This window comes from Rhinolophus sinicus, chromosome 3, assembly GCF_057876585.1.
Source record: "Rhinolophus sinicus isolate RSI-liver-muscle chromosome 3, RSI-T2T, whole genome shotgun sequence".
Lineage (NCBI taxonomy): Eukaryota > Metazoa > Chordata > Mammalia > Chiroptera > Rhinolophidae > Rhinolophus > Rhinolophus sinicus.
Genome location: NC_142503.1, coordinates 161937762 through 161958887, shown reverse-complemented (window position 1 = coordinate 161958887; position 21126 = coordinate 161937762). Strand labels below are relative to the sequence as shown.

General features: G+C 34.7%; 1 protein-coding gene across 5 annotated transcripts in view; it reads left to right on the top strand.

Annotated features, from left to right (window-relative positions):
- Nucleotides 1–21126, top strand: part of TXNDC16 (thioredoxin domain containing 16) — a 76021-nt gene that overhangs the window by 34066 nt on the left and 20829 nt on the right. For all 5 annotated transcript variants that reach the window (XR_016020882.1, XM_019725701.3, XM_019725698.3 and 2 more), the window contains exons 9-15: nt 3615–3765; nt 5711–5877; nt 6867–6924; nt 12110–12233; nt 15466–15618; nt 16178–16237; nt 20947–21115. Coding sequence is in view for 4 of the 5 variants with exons in the window: in XM_019725701.3 (XP_019581260.3) it covers nt 3615–3765; nt 5711–5877; nt 6867–6924; nt 12110–12233; nt 15466–15618; nt 16178–16237; nt 20947–21115 (882 nt within the window). In the remaining variant the exon portion in view is untranslated. The remainder of the gene's footprint in view (nt 1–3614; nt 3766–5710; nt 5878–6866; nt 6925–12109; nt 12234–15465; nt 15619–16177; nt 16238–20946; nt 21116–21126) is intronic.

The following is a 21126-nucleotide window of genomic DNA, read 5'->3' as shown; positions in this document are numbered from 1 at the left end:
AAGTATATATATATATATGCTAACCTATGACTAAACACAGTAGTGTTCTGAAAGGTTTTTTGCTTTCCTCCATTTTTAAAATGGGAATTAAAAAACGTACAGTTACCTGTTTTTCATATACTTTTGAGTATATGATATATTGAACATATTTGAAGTCTCATTCATTCATGGATAACAAGATGGTGAGTGGTGAGGACTGATGTGACAGGAAGGCCTGTGAATTCGAATACAGGAGTCCTATGACATCATTTCCACATGAGGTAGTTGGCTGTAACTTTGGGTTGTCTCCTAATGGGGGAGAGTTGAATGCGCTTTTTTTCTTTCATGTGTTCATTCTTTAACAAACATTTATTGAATGCTTTCTATGTGCTAGGCACTATTCCAGTTGCTGGGGCTATAACACTGGACGAGACTTGTATGTTATATAACTTTGGGCCTAACTGTGTTTGAAATTACATGTCAGTTAAAAAGGTGTACGAGGTCTGACAATTAAGTTCACGAACTTGCCACCGTGTGCTTATATTGGCAGCACTGTACAAACAGCTCAGTAAGGTTTCATAACCTTGGTATGTCAGTGTCTCAGCTCTGTTCGTGTTGATGTGTGGCGGTGTCTTGCTGAGTGTGTTCATCATTGTTGTGTGTTTTTGTGTGATGTCACAAGAATGTCTGAGCTTGAATTAGAGCAACAAACAAACATTCAATATCTTGTTAAACTTGGCAAGAGTAGAAGTGAAATGAGAGACATGTTAGTCCAAGTTTATGGGGATAATGCCATAAAGAAAATGTCAGTGTACAAATGGATTAAATGTTTTTCGGAGGGGAGAGAACGTGTCACTGATGAAGAGCAATCACGGTGGCCAGTAATGAGCAGAACTGACGAAAACATTGCAAAAATTCATCGAATTGTGCGTCAAAATCGTTAGCTGACTGAGAAGCATAGCAGACCAAGTAAACATTGATAGAGAAACAGTTATGAAAATCTTAACTGAAAATCTTGTACACCTGAAATCTATGTAATTTTACTAACAATTGTCACCCCAATAAATTTAATAAAATAAAATTTAAAAAAAAAAAAGAAAATCTTGGCATGAAAAATGTATGTGCAAAAATTGTCGCGAAGGAGGTCACCAATGAACAAAAGTAAAGGAGAGTCAAATTTTGCCAAGACCTTTTGGAAAGGCAAGATGATATTTTAGGTTGTGTTATCACTATGATGAAACATGGGTGTACCAATACAACCCTGAAACAAAGCGTCAAAGTGCACAATGGAAGTCAGCCAGTTCTCTACAACCAAAAAAGTTCCGTCAGTCCAAATCAAGAGCCAAAATGATGTTGCTAAACTTTTTTGATAACAGAGGGATTATTTATTATGAATTTGTACCAACTGGACAAACAGTTAACCAAGTTTTGGAAGTGCTGAGAAGCCTGCGTGAAAAAGTTAGATGAAAATGACCTGAACTTTTTGCCAAAATTTCATGGCTCTGGGATCATGACAATGCATCAGCTCATACGGCACTGTCTGTGAGGGAGTTTTTAGCCAGTAAACAAATAACTGTATGGAACACCCTCCCTACTCACCTGATCTGGCCCCCAAAGACTTTTTTCTTTACCCAAAGAGAAAGGAAATATTGAAAGGAAGACATTTTGATGACATTCAGGACATCAAGGGTAATACGACAGCTTTGATGGCCATTCCAGAGAAAGAGTTCCAAAATTGCTTTGAAGGGTGGACTAGGCACTGGCATCAGTGCATAGCTTCCTAAGAGTAGTACTTCAAAGGTGACCATAGTGATATTCGGCAATGAGGTATGTAGCACTTTTTCTAGGATGAGTTCACGAACTTACTTGTCAGGTCTCGTATATTGACAGATAGTAGAAGAGGTAGCATGCCATAGCGACACCAGAACTTTCTGCTACCTCCCCATATTCCCTTCTTAAAGAATCTGTGTATAGTCCAAGGAGGGTGTTCCCCTCATTCCATACATATCAGTCAATTAAATCAGAGGTGACTACCCTGACCTAGGGCCATTGGCTTACCTGAGCAATGAGATCCCCTCTCCCAGGAATTTAGAATTGGGCATAGGAAAACTGGATTAGACATTGTTGTGGCTCGCTTGCTCACAGGAATGTTTTGTCCATGTAGAAGAATTGTCTTTACAGAGAGTTGGAAGTTGAAAAGTCTTAATGGCAAAAGGAAGGTCTCTGAACTCTTACTCTTTAGATCCCTACATTTATTCTCTGATCCAATTACTTGAATTTCCTTGTATTATGTGAGATACTCTTCTAAACTTCCAGTTAAGTGTTTTTTTCTCCATGCCCCTTTTTGGTTTCTGTTATATATAACCAGATGATCTCTGATGAACTTTCCAACATTATTCAGAGCTTATGGTACAAGTTTCTGCCTCAGCTGGGCCTCCTGCTCTCAATACTTTCCTTCCAGTTATATGTGACTATTTCTGGTTCCCCTCAAAATGTTATGTTCTTTGTGCCTTAGCTATATTGTTTCTTTTGTCTGAAACACCTATTTGTCCTATCTTCTTGGAGAAGTCTTTCTCTCCATTACTGTTCTTAATCTCTGCGATGATCTCCCTAAACCCTTTCTTTCCTTCTGCTCCCAGTTTGAGGCAGAATGAAATATATCTTTGTTTCTCATAGCATTTTGTGTATTATAGCATGTGTAAACTACATTTTAATTGTTTTACTAAATATATCTCCTTTAAGCCCCTCATGGACCTGACTTATTTCATTCATCTTAGTCTTTTGTGTTTTAGCACAGGGCCTACCACAGAGTAGGTATTAAGTAAATCTTTGAGTGATCATTTCTTTAATCATTGAATCTATTAGAAATTACTTTATAATTAAATTGAAATCAGTGAATATTGGACCTGAGTTTAAGATGTATCAAAAAGTAAAATAACATTTAAAAAATAAAAATTTGCAGTATTTTGCCAAACCCTACTAATGCTATATGGAGATTTTTTTAAATACCATTTTAATTTTGGCAAATCTTACCCACTGTAAGTTTATTTTTGAATTTTCATATCGAAGGGAATGCCAAAACTCAAATTATAGCCTTATTTGCTTAGTTTTGTAATATTTTAGATACAAATTTACCAACTCCCACAAAGTGTCACATGGTTTCTATCTTAAGGCATGTTTTGGCTGAAGTTTATTCAAAACAGACTTGGATTTAAATTAAACCTAGAAAATTTGTTACAAAGCTTTATTTAGCATAGCTCTAGAAAAACTATATATGAAGATAATCTTACTGTATGTACTCAAGGTGACAGCCTTTTATTCTTTTAAAAATTATGTAGACCTGCCTGTAACCTAATTTAGAAGCTACCATATGAAAGAATTCAGAAAAATAATTGCTTATATAACTCACATGGTTTGTTAAAAGTATTAAGGTTAATTTTTTTAATATTCTATATCCTCTTTTTTTTGCCTCAGCCCATTTTATTTTAATGTTATACTTTTTTAGGCTTTCACTAAAACAGTAATTCAAAAGAATGAGACCTAAGACAAAGAGATTTGTTGTTATGTCTTTCTGGCTGGTAGAAGGATCACACATTGAACTTCAAGTGGGTCTTGCCCTAATTTGTAATTTGCAGCACAGAGGATATAGAATATGCACATCTCTACTTTTTTCACTGTAAACCAGTCCTGGACTTGACGCAGCAATGTAGAAGAACACTAATGGAACAGCCACTGACTACACTGAACATTTATCGATTTATTAAGTCAATGGAAGCACCACTGCTGGTATGTGTCTTATTTTAATATATTAGATAACTCATACATTAAATTTATTAAGTTTTGATTCATAGATATGCATTCTACTTAGATGAGCTATATATCTTTTCCCCTTTCCTTGGACATATGTCTTTAATTTAGGGGGGTTCAGGAGTAGTTCTTTATTAAAGGTAGAATAGAAAATCGACTATTCATAAAGTGATATTTTAATGTCTTGAAGTATTGTTATATTGAAACCCAAATAAAGCCTTGTCTAGTGGAAATATTCTGTGGTAGTTATAATGAACTGTGACCACTCTAAAATCACCAAGACCACATCATGGTCAAGAAAAGACCCCTCTTACAAATATTTTCATCACTATTTTAAAAGGTAGTAAATATTGGAATTACTATAATATTTCTGGTGCTCCACTTTCCTTATAAGCCTAGAAGAGTTTTATAGAGACCCAGTAAGTGATGGTGATCAGCAGAATTTTCTCTCCGAAAGTTTGAAGCGTTATCCTGAGCATGTGTAAGATCTTCAGTAGGCCTTTCACTCAGTACATCCTTCTTAAATAAAAATGGTGCATGTGAATTACATAAATAATCCAAACAGTACAGCAAAGTATAAAGAAAATAATTTTTTAAAGCCACCTAATCGCATCACTCAGAAATGAACTATTAGATGACATCACATCAGTCATCTGTACCATAAAGATACAAATAGAGAGATGAATGGATTAATGGACATATATTGCATTAGCTACTGTATAGTAAGAAGTATTATATTTAATCTTACTTGAATTTAATAGAAGAAAAAGAAACTGATATCAAACTAGAGGGATTATGGAACTTTTGATAAATCATTTCTTCAGCATTACAAGGCTCTTAGGGAAATATTGTCTTAAGTGTTGAAAATGATTATGAAAAACATTAAGAAATTAAAATCTTTTTTTTTTTTAAATGACATGTTTTCATTTTAGATAGTATTGATTTAAACCTTGATGTCAGCCTAGAAAGGCTTGGCAGACCAAGGAGCAGAGAATAGTAGACTCAGTGTTCCTCAGGGTTACTTAAGATCCCCAGAAAGAATCTTCCAGTCTTCTGCTGGAGGACAGAAGTCTGGCTGTTAGCATTCTGGAAACTCAGCTGTTCCTGAAGTCTCCCCAGATTTCTCCTGGTATGAGTTTGCTGCTCTCATGGAGTTGGGAATCTAGGGATCTTACTGCTTCTGCAAAGCTTTTATGTATTCCTCCTTTTTTTAGAGCCTTTCTGTGATTCCCCCATCTCACCCTACCCCATAATCATTTCTCTCCCAGTTCCAGAGATACCAGGCTCTGATAGTTCCTGAGCAATTTTAGGATCTGCAGTTATAGTTAAATTGTTTAACGTTCCCTCTCATGGCTTAGAGTTTTGCTTTGTAGAGGTAGTTATTACTCTATTCTCCACCTTCCAAAATTTAATGGCCTTTTCTCTTTTCATTTCTTCACATATGTATGTTTATCTCTTTTTAAAAATCCTATTGCTATAGTTTTCCTGGTATTTCTGGAGGGAGTGAAATTAAATGTGTATATTCAAGCTGCTGTCTTCACTCAGATGTTCCTCATTGTTCTGTAATTCTTATGTGAAAGAATGTATTCCTTAGTTATCTGTTCTATTTCATTTCAAATATCTATTTCTGTATTTATCAGTACTACACTGTTTTATTTGTTGTTTTTTTCTTTATAATATGCTTATTCCTTATGGTTGTAATTTTATGTTTAACTCCTTATAAAATTTGCTAGTTTTGTAATGCTTAAGCTATACAAGTACATTGGGAGCATTAAACTTACAAAATTATGAGACCCATTTCTGTTAATGTTGGATTTATTTCACAGACTTATTTTTCATTAATAGAATTAGCAGGGTTTAAATCCAAATGTTGGAATATTATTATCACAAGGTAAAGTCATTTTGTTCTTTTTTTTAAATGAAGACTGAAGTTGCTGAAGATCCTCAGCAAGTTTCAACTGTTCATCTCCAACTAGGGTTGCCACTGGTTTTTATTGTTAGTCAACAAGCTACATATGAAGCTGATAGAAGAACTGCAGAATGGATTGGTTGGCGTCTTCTGGGAAAAGCAGGCGTTCTACTCTTGTTAAGGTATCATCAACATGAAATATTCACTAGCAAAACACTAACATTTTTCTCAGTTTTAAATGTGGTAATCCATTGACTTGTACATAAACTCCAATCTCTAATAGATTTTAATATTGTTGGGACCAGTTCCTGAGCTGAAGTCTATACATTAATTATTAGCGTGATTAAAATTTAAACCTTTAAATTTTGCTAAATGAAAATGTAAGTTAATAAGGTAGAGACAGGAAGATTATTTGAGATCTCGTTCCCCGGCACATGTCGTCAGTCAGTTTGGCTCAAATAAACTCTTACAAAAATTGAAAAAAAAAAAGAGAGACTGGATAATCTGGTCTGTATTTATGTGTAAAATTTCTTTCTCACTAAATTGTAATTTTTTTTTTTTTTTTAAGATTTTATTAGGGAAGGGGAATAGGACTTTATTGGGGAACAGTGTGTACTTCCAAGACTTTTTTCCAAGTCAAGTTGTTGTCTTTTCAATCTTAGTTGTGGAGGGTGCCGTTCAGCTTCAAGTTGTTGTCCTTTCAGTCTTAGTTGTGGAGGGCGCAGCTCAGCTCCAGGTCCAGTTGCCATTGCTAGTTGTAGGGGGCACAGCCCACCATCCCTTGGGGGAGTCGAACCGGCAACCTTGTGGTTGAGAGTCCGCGTTCCAACCAACTGAGCCATCTGGCAGCTCAGCTGCAGGTCAGCTCAAGGTGCCGTGTTCAATCTTAGTTGCACGGGGCGGAGCCCACCATCCCTTGCGGGACTCGAGGAATTGAACTGGCAACCTTGTGGTTGGGAGCCCACTGGCCCATGTGGGAATTGAACCGGCAGCCTTTGGAGTTAGGAGCACGGAGCTCTAACCTCCTGAGCCACCGGCTGGCCCCTGTCATTTATTTTTAAATAAACCTTTTTTAGTATAAGAACTTACAGTTCTATTTTACATTGGCATCCTGGATGACTATTATTATTCAGATTAGCAATATAAAACATTTATTTCTATTTTGAAAAAGGGACTCTTTGGAAGTGGACATTCCTCAGCAGGCCAATGTGGTCTTCAAAAGAGAAGAGGTTAGTCGTTTTGTGTATTGGTCTACAATGTGTGCTTATTTAAAGAAAGTTAATACGTGTGATCCTAAAGTAATATATGCTTATTATAGAAAAATTCTGTAAATTGCCACTATTCAAAGATAATTGTTGTTAATGTTTTGGTGTGTTTTTTCATTTGTTAGTCTGTCTCTTTTCCCATATTCATGTAGATATGTAGATTTATATATGTAGATATATCTATATATCTACATATGTATATATACACACACATATCTATAATGAAAATTGGGATTGTACTACACTATACATCCTACGTTTCATCTAAAATTATATTTATTTACTTATTGTACTATGATACCTGCTTTTGTATATTGTTTTGAACATCACTGGTTCTTTCTTTTGACTAAATTTTTGGAAGTGAAATTTGTCAAAGGAAATGGGAATTTTTAAGGCTTCTGAAATACATTGTCAAATTGTCCTTCAGAAAGGTTGTACTTTTACTGGATAGGTTTGGAATTTCTTGTTTCTCATACATCTTTGCCAATACTGAGCATTAATCTTTGAAAAAAACCTTTTCTATAGACAAAAAAGTTCTTGTTTTTAATTTGCATGCCTTTGATTACTAGTGAGGTTGAACTTTTGAAGGTTTATTGGCCATTTATATTTCCTTTGTAAATTTTTGTTAATGTCGTTTATTTTCCTTAAGTCTTCAATTTTTTAAAATTATTAGGAACACTTTAATTCTCAACATCTAAATATTACAAACATATGCTAAAAAATTGATCGACATGTTTACAAACTGTCACACAGTTTACATTTAAATTGTCTTGCCCAAGTCTATGGCAGGAATACTGGGTTCAGCGTCAGAAGATTTGAATTCTGTTTCTTCTAGTTCTGGGACCAGATAAATGAATCAACTTCTTCAAGCTCAGTTTTCTCACTTGTGGAACAGTCATAACACCTCCCCTTTAACTTACAAGAAATTTTGTAAGACCAAATAGAAAAATACTTTAAAAACTGTAGTATTTTCAAATATGTATAGTATGTATAGTGTGGGGCTAGTATGCTTTGTTTTTTGGCCAGGTAATTGAAAGAATACTTTCTGAAGCCATTTTTTTTGCTAGTAGACAAAGATCTGTAAATATGAAGTTATAATCTTTCTAAGTTAATGCTGCTTTCCCAGTTTTGGTGTCTTAAATTATTAAAATATAACTAATTTTGTATAGTGTAAGGTAAGATAAGTTATATGTTAGATAGTTGTCTGGAAAGATGTTTTCTGTTAAGGATATAATTGGCTTTTTTATGAGTCTTTTTATTGGATTCAATGCAAATCTTTACTTTTTTTTTTTTTTACTCATCAGAACGATAATGTTGATTCTGGATTGTATAATCATCATTTCCCTCTTCTTTTCCTGTACCCCTGAAGGAAGAGGGTTTAAGGGTCCCTTAAAATTCTAGTAATGGTTGCACAGATAGTATTGTATACTCATATTACCACATCACAAAGCCTTATAATGTACGAGGTGTGATAAAATAATACAGTGAATGTTTAAATAAAAAAAATTTACTACAATAAAAGATTCACTGCCATTAATCCCCCTCAAAATACTCCCTCTCGCTTCAAACACATTTATCCCATCGTTCTTTCCACTTTCTGAAGCAGTCCTGGAAGTCCTCTTTCGTGAGTGTCTTTAGTTGTATTGTCATGGCTGCCTCAATGTCCTGAGTCATTTCGACTTTGGGGAAGAGTCAGAAGTCCCGTGGTGCCAGATGTGGTGAATAAGGTGGATGAGGACACACTGTAATGTTTTTATCCGACAAATTGCTGTATACTAGAAGCGATGTGTAACGCGAAACATTGTCATGATAGAGGATGATTTATGGCATACTTTAAAACACACCTCTCAGCTGTAGCTCACACCTGACTGTACCACACAAGTGGAAACTTGTCACACACACTGTTACTAAAGTTTGACATGCCACTTCCCATATTGAAGATGCTTGCCTTTCCATTGGATGGAACTCAGCAGTAGCTTTCACCATAATTTGTGATCACAACGGAAAGGCTCCATGTCACACATCGCTTCTGGTACGGCAATTTCTGTCAAATAAAAACATTACGTGTGTCCTCATCTACCTCATTCACGGGATCTGGCATCATGTGACTTCTGGCTCTTCCCCAAAATCAAAATGACCATGAAAAGTAAACATTTTGAGTCAATTCAGGACGTCGAGGCAGCCATGACAGTGCAACTAAAGACACAAAAGAGGACTTCAGAAAGTGGCCAGAACTATGGGATAAGTGTGTTCAAAGTGAGGGAGAGTATTTTTAGGAGTAGTAATGGCAGTGTGTCTTTTACTGTAATAATTTTTTTCATTTAAATATTCACCATATTTTTTTAATCACACTGTATAGTAGGAGTTTTAAAACATTTCTGTTAGTATTGTGTTAGTTTCTCAGATTTTCTTTTTCTAGGGCAGTGATTAGCAATATAGTGTTCAAAGTTTATGCTATAGAATTATACTTCCTAGTTCAAATTCTGCTTCTTAACTCTGGGCAAATTACTTGACTTATATATGTCTCCATTTTTTTTCTATTATAAAGTGGGGATAATAATATTTACTTTAAAGCGTTGATCAGTATATTAAAAGAAATAATGTAAAGTGCTTACATTGCCCAGGGCCCACCACACTGTAAGTGCGCCATAAATATTAACTAATATTCATTTATTCATTCATTAAGTATTTATTATGTACCTGCTTTGTTCCAGGCATGGTCTTAGGCTCTGAGGATATAGCAGTGAACAAAACCAAATTTTTGCCCTTATGGAGCTAATATGCTAGTTGCAGGAAACAGATACAAAACAAGTATAGGTAAAATGTCAGATGGTGTTAAGGACAATGGAAGAAAACACATTAAGGTTAGAGAGTGACAGAAGACCTCACTGATAAGTGACAATAAAGGAAAGGAATGAGCATGTGGCCATATGGGGAAGAGTGTTCTAGGCAGAGAACCCAAGTGCAGAGGCCCTGGGCAGAGCTTTTGTGTATTAGGATAGTATCATGAGGAATAGTGTTAATATCTAGGATCTTTCTTCGTATCTAGGTTTTTAAAAGCCCTTTTTATTTCTTTCCTAAATGTTTTATTATTTAAAAAATGTACTGAGAAGTAGAAAGAAAGATAAACAGCCATGTACCTACTACCTAGATTCAACAATTAACATTTTGTCGTATTTGCTTCACTTACCATTTTTTTCTGAAATATTTCAAAGAATGTTACAGATACAGCATTTTACCTATAAATATTTAGCATGAATCTCTAAAAATGACTGTAATTTTCCTATATATAATCACAATCTCCTCGCATTTAATGAAATCAATAATTTCTTAATATCATAGCCTAACCTCATAGCCAATCCATATTCAAATTTTCTCTTCCTAAAATTATTATCTATAGATGGTTTTTGGAAACCAAAATCCTATCAAGGATTCTGAATTGCATTTGGTATGTTTCTTACATTTCTTAACATTTTAGCTCTTCCTTTCCCTTTTCCCCCATGACAATGACTTTGGATAAATGAGGCCAAGTTTTTCCACATTCTGGATTTGTCTGTTTCTTTTTGCTGTTGTCTGCCTTGTTCCTCCGTTCTCTTACATTTTCTGAAAACTGGAAGTGAGATTTAATATCGCTTAGCTCCATCAAACATTTTGGTTAAGAATAATTCATAGTGCTGGCTTCTCTGTTCCATCTAACCCTAACGTGCTCGTCTGTTTCTCTCACATTTGATCACTGAGTTAAGGTGGAAACAGCTCTATCATAAGATGCATTTCCCTCTTTCCAATTAGCAAATAAGCTAGAGGTAGAAATGCAGTTAAAATCACAAGAGATACCAATACTCACCCACCAGAATGGCTGAAATTTTAAAAACTAACAGTACTAAATGTTAACAAGGATTTGGAGTTACAAGAACGTTCATATTTATAATAGTCCCCAGCTGAAAATAACATATGTCCGTGAGCAATAGAATGGATAAATAAATACTAATATATTTATATAATAAATACAGCATTGAAAAAGACTGAACTGCTTTTATACATAACAACACAGGTCAATCTAAAAAGTAATGTTGAACAAAAGAAGCAGTCACAAAAAAGAGTACAAACTGTGTAGTTCTGTCATATAAATTCAAAACCTGGCAAAATTTATGTGTGCTGATGAAAGTCAGAATAGTGATTACCTTTGGTGGGGAGGGTAATGACAGGCAAGAGGATAGCCTCTGGGTGTGCTGGTAATGTTCTGTCTCTTAATCTGTGTGCTGGTTATGTAAGTGTATTCACTTTGTAAAAATTCATCAAACTATACACTTACGATTTATGTTCTTTTCTGTGTGAATGTTACACTTTAATAACAAAGTTTGCCACAACAGTTTCTATGTATATTTGAAACAAATTCAGTTTGATTTTGATTCCTCTTCCTTTTAGCTCTGTTATGTTTCTGCAGGAATAAAAAATTGCTTGCTTTGAATATAATATTAAAAAGATGAATATATAAGATACCAAAGAATAAACACACTTACAGCTCTTTTATAGCTTTATTCTAATGTGTAATTGCAGTCAGGGATAATTTACCAAAGTAATCTAGTGGTTTAAAATTTCATGTTTTTAAAAAATGTGGTAGTTGGGCATTAGTGAAAGAAATTTTAATAATCTCAAGTGGAATAGAATTTGGTGTTCTTAAAATACTTGGGGGGCAGATAGTATTTTTATGTTTATACCTAAATGGGCAATTGAGCTTGAGTGGGATTATTTTAAATGTAGTATTATTTTGAATATTTCTGTGGAATATTCAAAATAATTTTGATTGGCTCTGTTGCAATAAAATTGTATATATTTCCATTTAATATTGAGGTAGGACTTACCGTTATACATGTGATGTTTCAGACTTCAGTATAATGTAATTGTGACAAGAAGCAAGTGAGACTTTCAGTTCCTCCTCTTTTGCCATCTTTTTCAGTTTTGTACACTCTCTTTATATAAAGTATGCTTTGGATACTTTTCATAGTGACCGTGGAGTTAATTTCCTTTTATTTTTGTTTAATTTGAAAATTGAAGTTCAAAGTATTAGTTTTATTTTCATCTGAAACAAGTAAAACACTTTTATATAAAAATGCTTTGTGGTATTTTTTTAAAATTAATGTTCTTCTAGGGAATGCCCGTGGAATATTTGGTGTTACATGATATTGACTTAGTAATATCCCATGTGGAAAAGAATATGTACACTGAGGAAGTACGAGAAGATGAAGACGATGACATAGAAGGGCCAGATACGGGTAATGTGTTTTGTGATGCTCTCCTCCCCCCATTCCTGCCCAGCATCCATAAGGTCAGTGAAGTTTCAACAAATGTATTCACATTCAAGATTATGAAGAAGTGTGAAGAAATTTATTTTAAATCACATTTTATCAAGTTGATTAGGTGAAAAGATGTAAGAATGCTCTATTTTGTTTAGTATAACACCTTTCATAGTTACACGTCAGCCTTCTAGCTTTCCACATCTGTGCTTTTATCTTCCAAATCAGTTTTCTCAGTTCTACTGGCCTCTCCATGTTTAAAAATGACCCAGGAGCCATAACATTTTATTCTTACTGTTCGTATTAGGAAGTGAAATTCTAACAAATATTGTTGTATTTGTAGTTGTAAATAAACCTGATTGTTAACAATTATAGAGAGTAAATTTCAATAACATTTTACTACTTTTTAACATGTTCTTTTTTTTTCTTTTTATTGCTTTTATTGCTTACATTTTTGAAGCATTCTGTAGTTTTCAAGGCTATTCCCCCACACATTATTTATTTTGTTACCCTCTGAGTTAGCCGATGTCACCTTCATTTTGTAGATAAAGATTCTTTGTTTTAGCAGAGTTAAATGATCTGCCCAATCACACAAGTGGTATGTGGTGGATCCTGGATTAGAAATTAAGCATTCTGACTTGAAACCTTATTTGCGATCATTATCATTCCTGATACTTCTTTCATAACATCAGACCTAGTCTGTAATTGCTCCTTTACTTTTCTCGCTTCTTCACTAATCTATCTAATATCTCTGAGCGATTATGTCTTGTTCATTCTTATATCACATTTAGTAACTACTTGAATGTTTTATGTAGTACTGCTCGTATTATTAACCCCAAGAAGGAAGTAATTTGCATATTTTTTAGGAGGTCCATCATTATTATGATCAGAATCTATATTATACATTTAATAGGGGCTCTGAGCTTTATAACTGTTAACCAGTAACCAGTTTCATAGTTTGAGGTAAGTTCTAGTTCTTTTCTGATACGCAGAAGTTAGAATTGCTTGTTGTTTAAGCCAGCGTTCTTCTGCATAGCATAATTACCTAAACAGATCGGTGTTCTGGTCTCTTGCTCCCTGCTTTATTCCTATCATGGCTCATACATTCCAACCTTCCAAGTCAGGGGAACCGCCCAGTGTCATTTTAATAAGATATCTGTCCTCAGTGAGAGTTGCTTGTTTCAAGATTTTCTTGTTTTCACCTCCCCAATTGCTTCCTGACTCTCTGCCCTTAGTTTGCACTATGGTGCTGTCTTCTCTTTCTTCTGACTGTCTATCTGCCTTCTTTCCCCAGTCTAGTTCTAACTTTTGTTTTATAACTCTGCCTTTTGTTTTTTGTTTTTGTTTTGTCATTTGTTTTTGTTTTGGTCTTCCTGTCTGTAATGAACACATTGTGTTGATGTCGTCATACACATATACATAATATGAGAAAATAATTAAACATGTATGGCTTAAAAGAGTGTGTATATACTGATGGATAGGTCAAAGGTATACCCGAGGAGTAAGTATATTTACAAGTGAGGGTACCTTATTAAGAAAGAGAATAGAAAAGGGGGAAAGGCAGTGTTGAAACAAGATAAGAAAAGAAAGGATAGATTGGGAAATAAGAAAGGACTAGCAGGAAAATGGAAAAAATACAGTAAATAAGAAAATAGGCCGTTACTAATTTGGGTATTGAGGGCATAACGTTTTAGTGTTGTAGTGCAACATAAAAAGTTGCACCTTAAGTACCTTAAAGTTAACATAGTGCAACTTTTTTGTTTCACAGATTTGAATACTGAAAGCAAAAGAGTTATGTGATTGACTAGCATCACATAGGTGAAAATTGCTGAGATGTACTGAAATTCATATCTAGTATTTTATTTTATAGTATTAGAAATCAAAAGGAAAACACTTTAGTTCTCCGAATGCATTGTCTTCCTTCTTTCCTCCCTTCCTTTCTTTTTACTGTTACTACAGAGAATTGTGAATGTACCAGAGATACAAGAATTCTCCTTTTAAAATTAACATAATTATTGCCATTATTACATCTAAAAAAAATTAATTGTAATCTCTAATACCATCACCTATCCAGTAAGTATTTGCATTTGTAGTTGTCATGCTCTTTCATGCCACTGTGCCTTTGCACATTCTGTTCCCTTTGTTCTCGTTGTCTCCACTGCCTTCCTTCACTTCCTACCTAAGTTTTATTTTCTTTTAATATTCAGCTAATGTCAACTCTTCTAGGAAGCTTTGGCTCTCATCAAGTTAGATGCCCCTTTATTGTTACCATACAATCTGTACAAACTTCCAACAAAATATTTATGAATTCAAATGTGTTTTTTACCACACGCATGGATGGATGGATGGATGGATGGATCAATTGGTTGGTCAGTCTATCTCTCTAAATTAACAATAGGTTTTTACATATTCAGAATCCACCATAACTTGATGCACTTAGAATAAAATCCAAAATTCTTGGCTCATATGGTCTCTTATGATTCAGCCACTGATACCCTAGAGTTTTCTCATGCCATTTATTCCTTCAACCTATCTTATTTTAGTCAAATTTGCCTTCCTTCTCTACCTAGTATATGGTAAGCTCTTTTATGTCTCAGAGTCTTTGCATATGTTACTCTTTTTGCCTAGGACATACTTTCCTTGATTCCCTCCCTGGAAGACTTTGGATCTCCCAATCTAACTCACCCTGTTATAATTTCTCACTGTATCCTTTTCCTTTATTAAACGGATCACAATTTATAATTATATATTTATTCAGTGATCAGGTTATTGTATGACCTTTCTGTAAGTGGGAGCTCCATGTGTTAGGGACGATGTCTATCTTGTTTACTACTGTCCTTAGTGTCTGTCACAATGCTTGTCACATAGTGCAGTTAAGTAAACACTGTCAAATATGCACGGTAGAACCTTTTTGGATTATAAATTAACATTTTATTAGAAACAAAATAGAAATATTCATATTATTTCTAGATGTTTAAATGCTCCTGGACTTGACTAAAACTTCATAATTTCTGAGTCAGGAAGCATGTCAGAGTCATTTAGGATAGGAAGCCAGGCAACTAGAAAGTTATCTAAATATCGTGTATTTTAACTAATAAAATAGTGTGAATTCAAAAGTTTTTATAAAGTACCAAATTTTCATATGCTCACCTGGAAAGAGAACTTAAATATTTTTAATTATACATTTATATAGACATTGATTTCTTTTCAGACACTTTAGGAATTCAAGACGATGAAGTGGCAGAAACTGTTTACAGAGATAGGAAGAGACAGTTACCGTTGGAACTCACAGTGGAACTAACAGAAGAGACATTTAATGCGACGGTAACGGCTTCTGACAGCATAGTGCTTTTCTATGCTGGTTGTGAGTATGAGCCTTTAGAAGAGACTATATTACATATTGGGACTTTTAAAGTAGGCACATTTTATTTTTGCATTCTATATATTGTATATTGTATGTTGTAGAGTGACACAGCTTTCATATGTCCCAGGTAGATTGCACATAATGAAACATTTACTTCTAGCTAATTTCTGGGGTTGTAAAACTGATAATATATATCTGACTTACAAATTGAAGGTTAATGATTAAACTAGATGTTCAACTTATTAGTTTAGAAAAATTGTGATTCAAACTAATGATTTCAATATATTAGCAGTTCTTACCATTTTATAGGAAGTATATTGCTTTTATTTTCAAATAATAGCCCTTCAGCTATATTCCTTGCAATATGAATGCAGAAAATTAGTTGCCTTTGGAACCCTCTTAAATATTTGGATCAATATTGAGTACTGTGTACTAAACTACTTATTAAGAAATAACAGTTTTGGGAAACTCCATAATCTACAAGTTTGTTATGTATAAATATGGATGCTTTGGATATATGCATGTTGTAATATCTGTTGAATTTTTTATTTTAATGTAGGGCAAGCAGTATCCATGGCATTTCTGCAATCCTATATCGATTTGGCAATTAAATTGAAAGGTATTGTACTGTGGTGTGCATGCTTATTTTCCTGACTCTGAGCTGTAGCTGTTTGTAAAACTGGGTCATGCTAAAGATGAAGAAAACTGCATAAAATTTCAGGTTATTATGTTTTTGTCTCCAAGGATAAGTTAATGAACCGTGAGTTTCAAAAATGCTCAGAAGCGTTCATTTTGATTGTCTTCATGGAACTGTCTTTAATAGAATGTAGAGAGCCCATGTATTGAGTACTTGTGGCTGCACAGTTTATCCATAACCTTTTTTGGCTAAATTCATTCATTCAGCAAATGTTTGAGTACCTACTCTTTGCTAGTTACTATTAAATATTAGGAAATAAATACTAAATACTAATAAATAAACATGTTACAGACAAGACCCAGTCTTACAGTCTAATCAAGCAGCCATGATCTGTGATCTTGAAAGCTATATGGTTAGCTCCACATGGACTAGGATATTTTTTAATAGCTATGATCTTTTTATTTTGACTATTCTATGAAATGTGATCTAGTGATAGGCAAGTAGGAATCCAAGGAATGGATTTGAACTCAAAATGTCTGTGCCATCATTCCGGCAAAGACATGGGGAGAAGTAGAGAGGCCTGTTAGTACGAGAGAGATGATGGACTAGGATAATGTTCTGTAATCATTTGAATAAGACAGAATGTATCATGCCTCTTATCTGTAGTATGATTTTCTCCTGTTTTTCATGTAAATAGAAGCTATTATAATTAAATAGGCTTAGTCTTGGCTACTCTAGAAATGTACCCACCATTTAGTTTTGGGGGCACTAGTTTACAGGCTCTTTTATTATTTAGTAAGTTCTTTATGGGCAGGTTGTGTGCCTTATAACTAGCTCACTGGACTTGGTGTATTGCCATACAATGCAGAATATCTGGATTTTAATAATTGTTGAATAAATGAATAACGTAATGTAGGAGAATTTCATAAATTTTGTTTTAGTAGAAAATGTATACTGGTGTACAATTTATTTATATACCGGGGACTTTTGTGAACTCAAGAAATTGATTCCTGAAAATCAACCCTAAGTACGAGTATAAAATGCTCTATAGTAATGAAAACATCAAGAGATTTTAAAAAGCATTTTGAACCATTTCTCTAACATTCATTTCCTAACCACATTCGATTCAATTTTTGGTTATTTCATTACCCAAATGAAGAGGTAGTAAAATTTTTAGGTACTGGGATTATTAATCTTTTTTTTTTTTTTTTTAAATCAAATCCTGTTCTCTTTCAGGTTATCCTTTGTAGTTGTAATTTATGGACAGATTTAAGTTTCTTCTTTTAGGGTCTCCAGCCTTATTGGAAACTTATTAGAAGAAAGGAAAAGGAGGGGGGTAAAATATAAACCATAAAGAAATAGTAATTGGATAATGTCCCTGAATAATAGAATTATCCCCTCAGCCCATTTGGTTAGTTAGCAAATGAAAATGGAAAAAGATTCCCTTACTTTCTTCTCTGTTAATGACCAAATAGAGACTACTTGACCTCTGAGTGCAAGGACTCTGAGTTTTATGTGTTTGTAGAATAAAACAGCAGATTACCAACGTAGGACTTGATTTCCTTTTTCATGTAATATGTTCTTTTTTCTTTTTTTAAAAAAATTTTATTGGGGAAGGGGAACAGGATTTTATTAGGGAACAGTGTGTACTTCCAGGACCTTTTTCCAAGTCAAGTTGTTGTCTTTTCAATCTTAGTTGTGGAGGGCACAGCTCAGCTCCAGGTCCAGTTGCCGTTGCTAGTTGCAGGGGGCAGAGCCCACCATCCCTTGCGGGAGTTGAACCGGCAACCTTGTGGTTGAGAGTCCGCGTTCCAACCAACTGAGCCATCCGGGAGCTCAGCGGCAGCTCAGCTCAAGGTGCCGTGGTCAATTTTAGTTGCAGGGGGCGCTGCCCTCCATCCCTTGCAGGACTCCAGGAATTGAACTGGCAACCTTGTGGTTGAGAGCCTGCGCTCCAACCAACAACTGAGCCATGCGGGAGGCAGCTCAGCTCAAGGTCCAACAACTGAGCCATGCGGGAGGCAGCTCAGCTCAAGGTGTCGTGTTCAATGTTAGTTGCAGGGGGCAGAGCCCACCATCCCTTGTGGGACTCGAGGAATTGAACTGGCAACCTTGTGGTTGAGAGCCCACTGGCCCATGTGGTAATCGAACCGGCAGCCTTCGGAGTTAGGAGCATGGAGCTCTAACTGCCTGAGTCACCGGGCCGGCCCTCATGTAATACGTTCTTTATCAGTAACAACTCTTAGTAATTCGATGTCAGATAAATGGACTTTTGGAGGTTCAGGGGGCTTAATGTAGAAGTGAGTAGTATAGGTAACTATAGTGTTTCGTGTCTGTGTTGAAGCCCAAACTATAAATTTGTAAACTAGGAAAATATTGTAATACTTTGTTCATTTAGTCCTCTAACCTTTCACATGGACATCTCTTAGTCCAAAACCATGAAGAATATTTTATATTCAGTCACAAGGGGGCAGCAAATGTCAAGTTTTTATACTTAAGTAATATCTGTAGCTAACAGAATCTGGTTTTGTTTTTTTTTCCTTTGAATTAGGAACCCCATTTGAAATTACTGCGTTGATAAAGTATGTGGGATATATACTACAAGCATCTTAGAATATTAGACTATTCCAGTTGAAAACATGCTTAAATACTGAAACCATTTTATAGGAAATAAAATAAAAATGTTAAATTGGTAACTTTAATATAGGTGGCCTTACAATGTTTAATGACATGTATCAATATACTTTTTTCAGTTATAAAGATAACATCTGAGTTTTCAACTTGGAATTCTGGGACAAAGAAATAATAACACTCTTAGCAGAGGATGCTTATTGAAGGGAAAGAACTACATTTGTAATAGTACACTATTTCATACTTGGGTAGCAGTATATAATATGATACTCTGAACTATGTGTTAGTTCATAGTTTCTAGTGATACTATGAGCAAGTATCACTGGATATTTATTGACTAAATAAAATAAAAGATTAAGAGAACTTTGTAGAGAAGTCACATAGATCTAATTTTAGAAGGAATAAGAATTTCTTGTTTATATGCTCATACAGTATTTGGGTATTAATATACTTTAGTATAAAAATTTTTAATTTGTTCATGAAGAAATATCAGGGTACATTCCACAATTTTTTATTGGATACATACTATGTAATCAACATTGTGATAGGCAGCAGGAATATAGTGGCGAATAAGACAGACTATACATTCTGCCTGTGTTATCAAACAGATCACTAATACTAAATCTAGTGATAAGTTACTGCATCTAGGCATAATCTAGAATTGTTTATAATGTAAAAATGAATTTTCAACGTTAAAAACTTGGTGACAAAATATTAAAATGTTGCATTTCATAATTTAAATCATATAATTAGATTACATCCTAAATTAACATATATCCTAAATTGATATACAAAGATTCCTTCTTTGATCTAATGTATTAAAGTTTCCTCTTATTAGAATTTATCCCATCATTTCTCAGCTTAATTGTGTGGTGCTTATTTTATTTGGTTTTTGATCTCTTTCCACCTATTGATATACATAGTTTGGAGAACTTTACTTATATTATTATAGAACAAGTAGGAATTTCTCTTTGGGATCCACTATGTGTTTTCTTAGGCTGAAAAGAAATTATAATATTTACTCAGGATGGATACCCCTAGTCCTGAATGAGTTTCATGTGTGTCATTTATTCACACACATATTTAAGGTGTTTCATGTACAAGGACTGCTCTAGACACTGAAAAATCAGTGATGAATAAAACAGACACAGTCCCTACTCTCAAGAAGCTTTCATGGTAGAAACAGACATTAATCAGATAACCACATGAATGAGTATATAATTACATAATGAGTTCTGTAAGAGCAAAGGAACCTATTGTAGATCAGGTTGGCTAAGGAGGCTTTTTTGAAGTAGTCACTCGTGCGGAGAGCTGAAGGGATGAGAAAGACCAAGCTCTGCAAAGGTTGGTTGGTGGGAGTGGGCTGGTAACAAAACAGATTTCAGTTTTGAAATGATATCTCTACCTTCAGTGTGGAGTCATATTGAATTCAGGGAGATGAATTAGAAGCCTGTCATAGTTATCCAGGGGAACTAATGACTGGCGTAGTGGCAGTAAAGAGAAACGGACAGATAAAACAGATATTTAAAATGTGGGTGGTAAAATTGAAAGGATATGCTGATTGATTTGATTAGACATGGGGGAACTTAGGAATGGGGAGGCATGAAAGATAATACTTTGTTTTCTGAGTTGTACAGTGTATTTAGGAAGGAAACCATAATTCGGTTTTAGACATACTGAGTTTGAGGATGTTTGCATTCAAAGGGAAATAGAGAGGGCAATAAGGATACATGGGTCTGGAACTTTCGGGAGGAGCCTGGGCCAAAGATAGAAATTTAGGATTCATTAGATTGTTGAAGGTTTTGGAGATTGCCTAGCAACTGGGAGTGTAGAGCAAGTAGAGGAGGGAGCATAAACTGAGCCTTGAGGAGCAGCAAGAGAGGTGGGGAAAAAGCCACTGGTGAAGGTGTTGCAAAAATCAAGGGACGAGAGTTTTCAGCAGCGATGTTTCATGCTGCTGGGATGTTAAAATAAGAATGGGATATAACAATATTGACAATTCTCCGCAACTGAGTTTTCTACATTAATATTTATAAAATGTTCACTTTCCTTCTATTTAGGCACATCCACTATGCTGCTGGCTAGAATAAACTGTGCAGATTGGTCTGATGTATGTACTAAGCAAAATGTTACTGAATTTCCTGTTGTAAAGATGTACAAAGAAGGAGAGAACCCAGTATCTTATGCTGGCATGTTAGGAACAGAAGATCTCCTAAGATTTATCCAGCTGTAAGTATTCA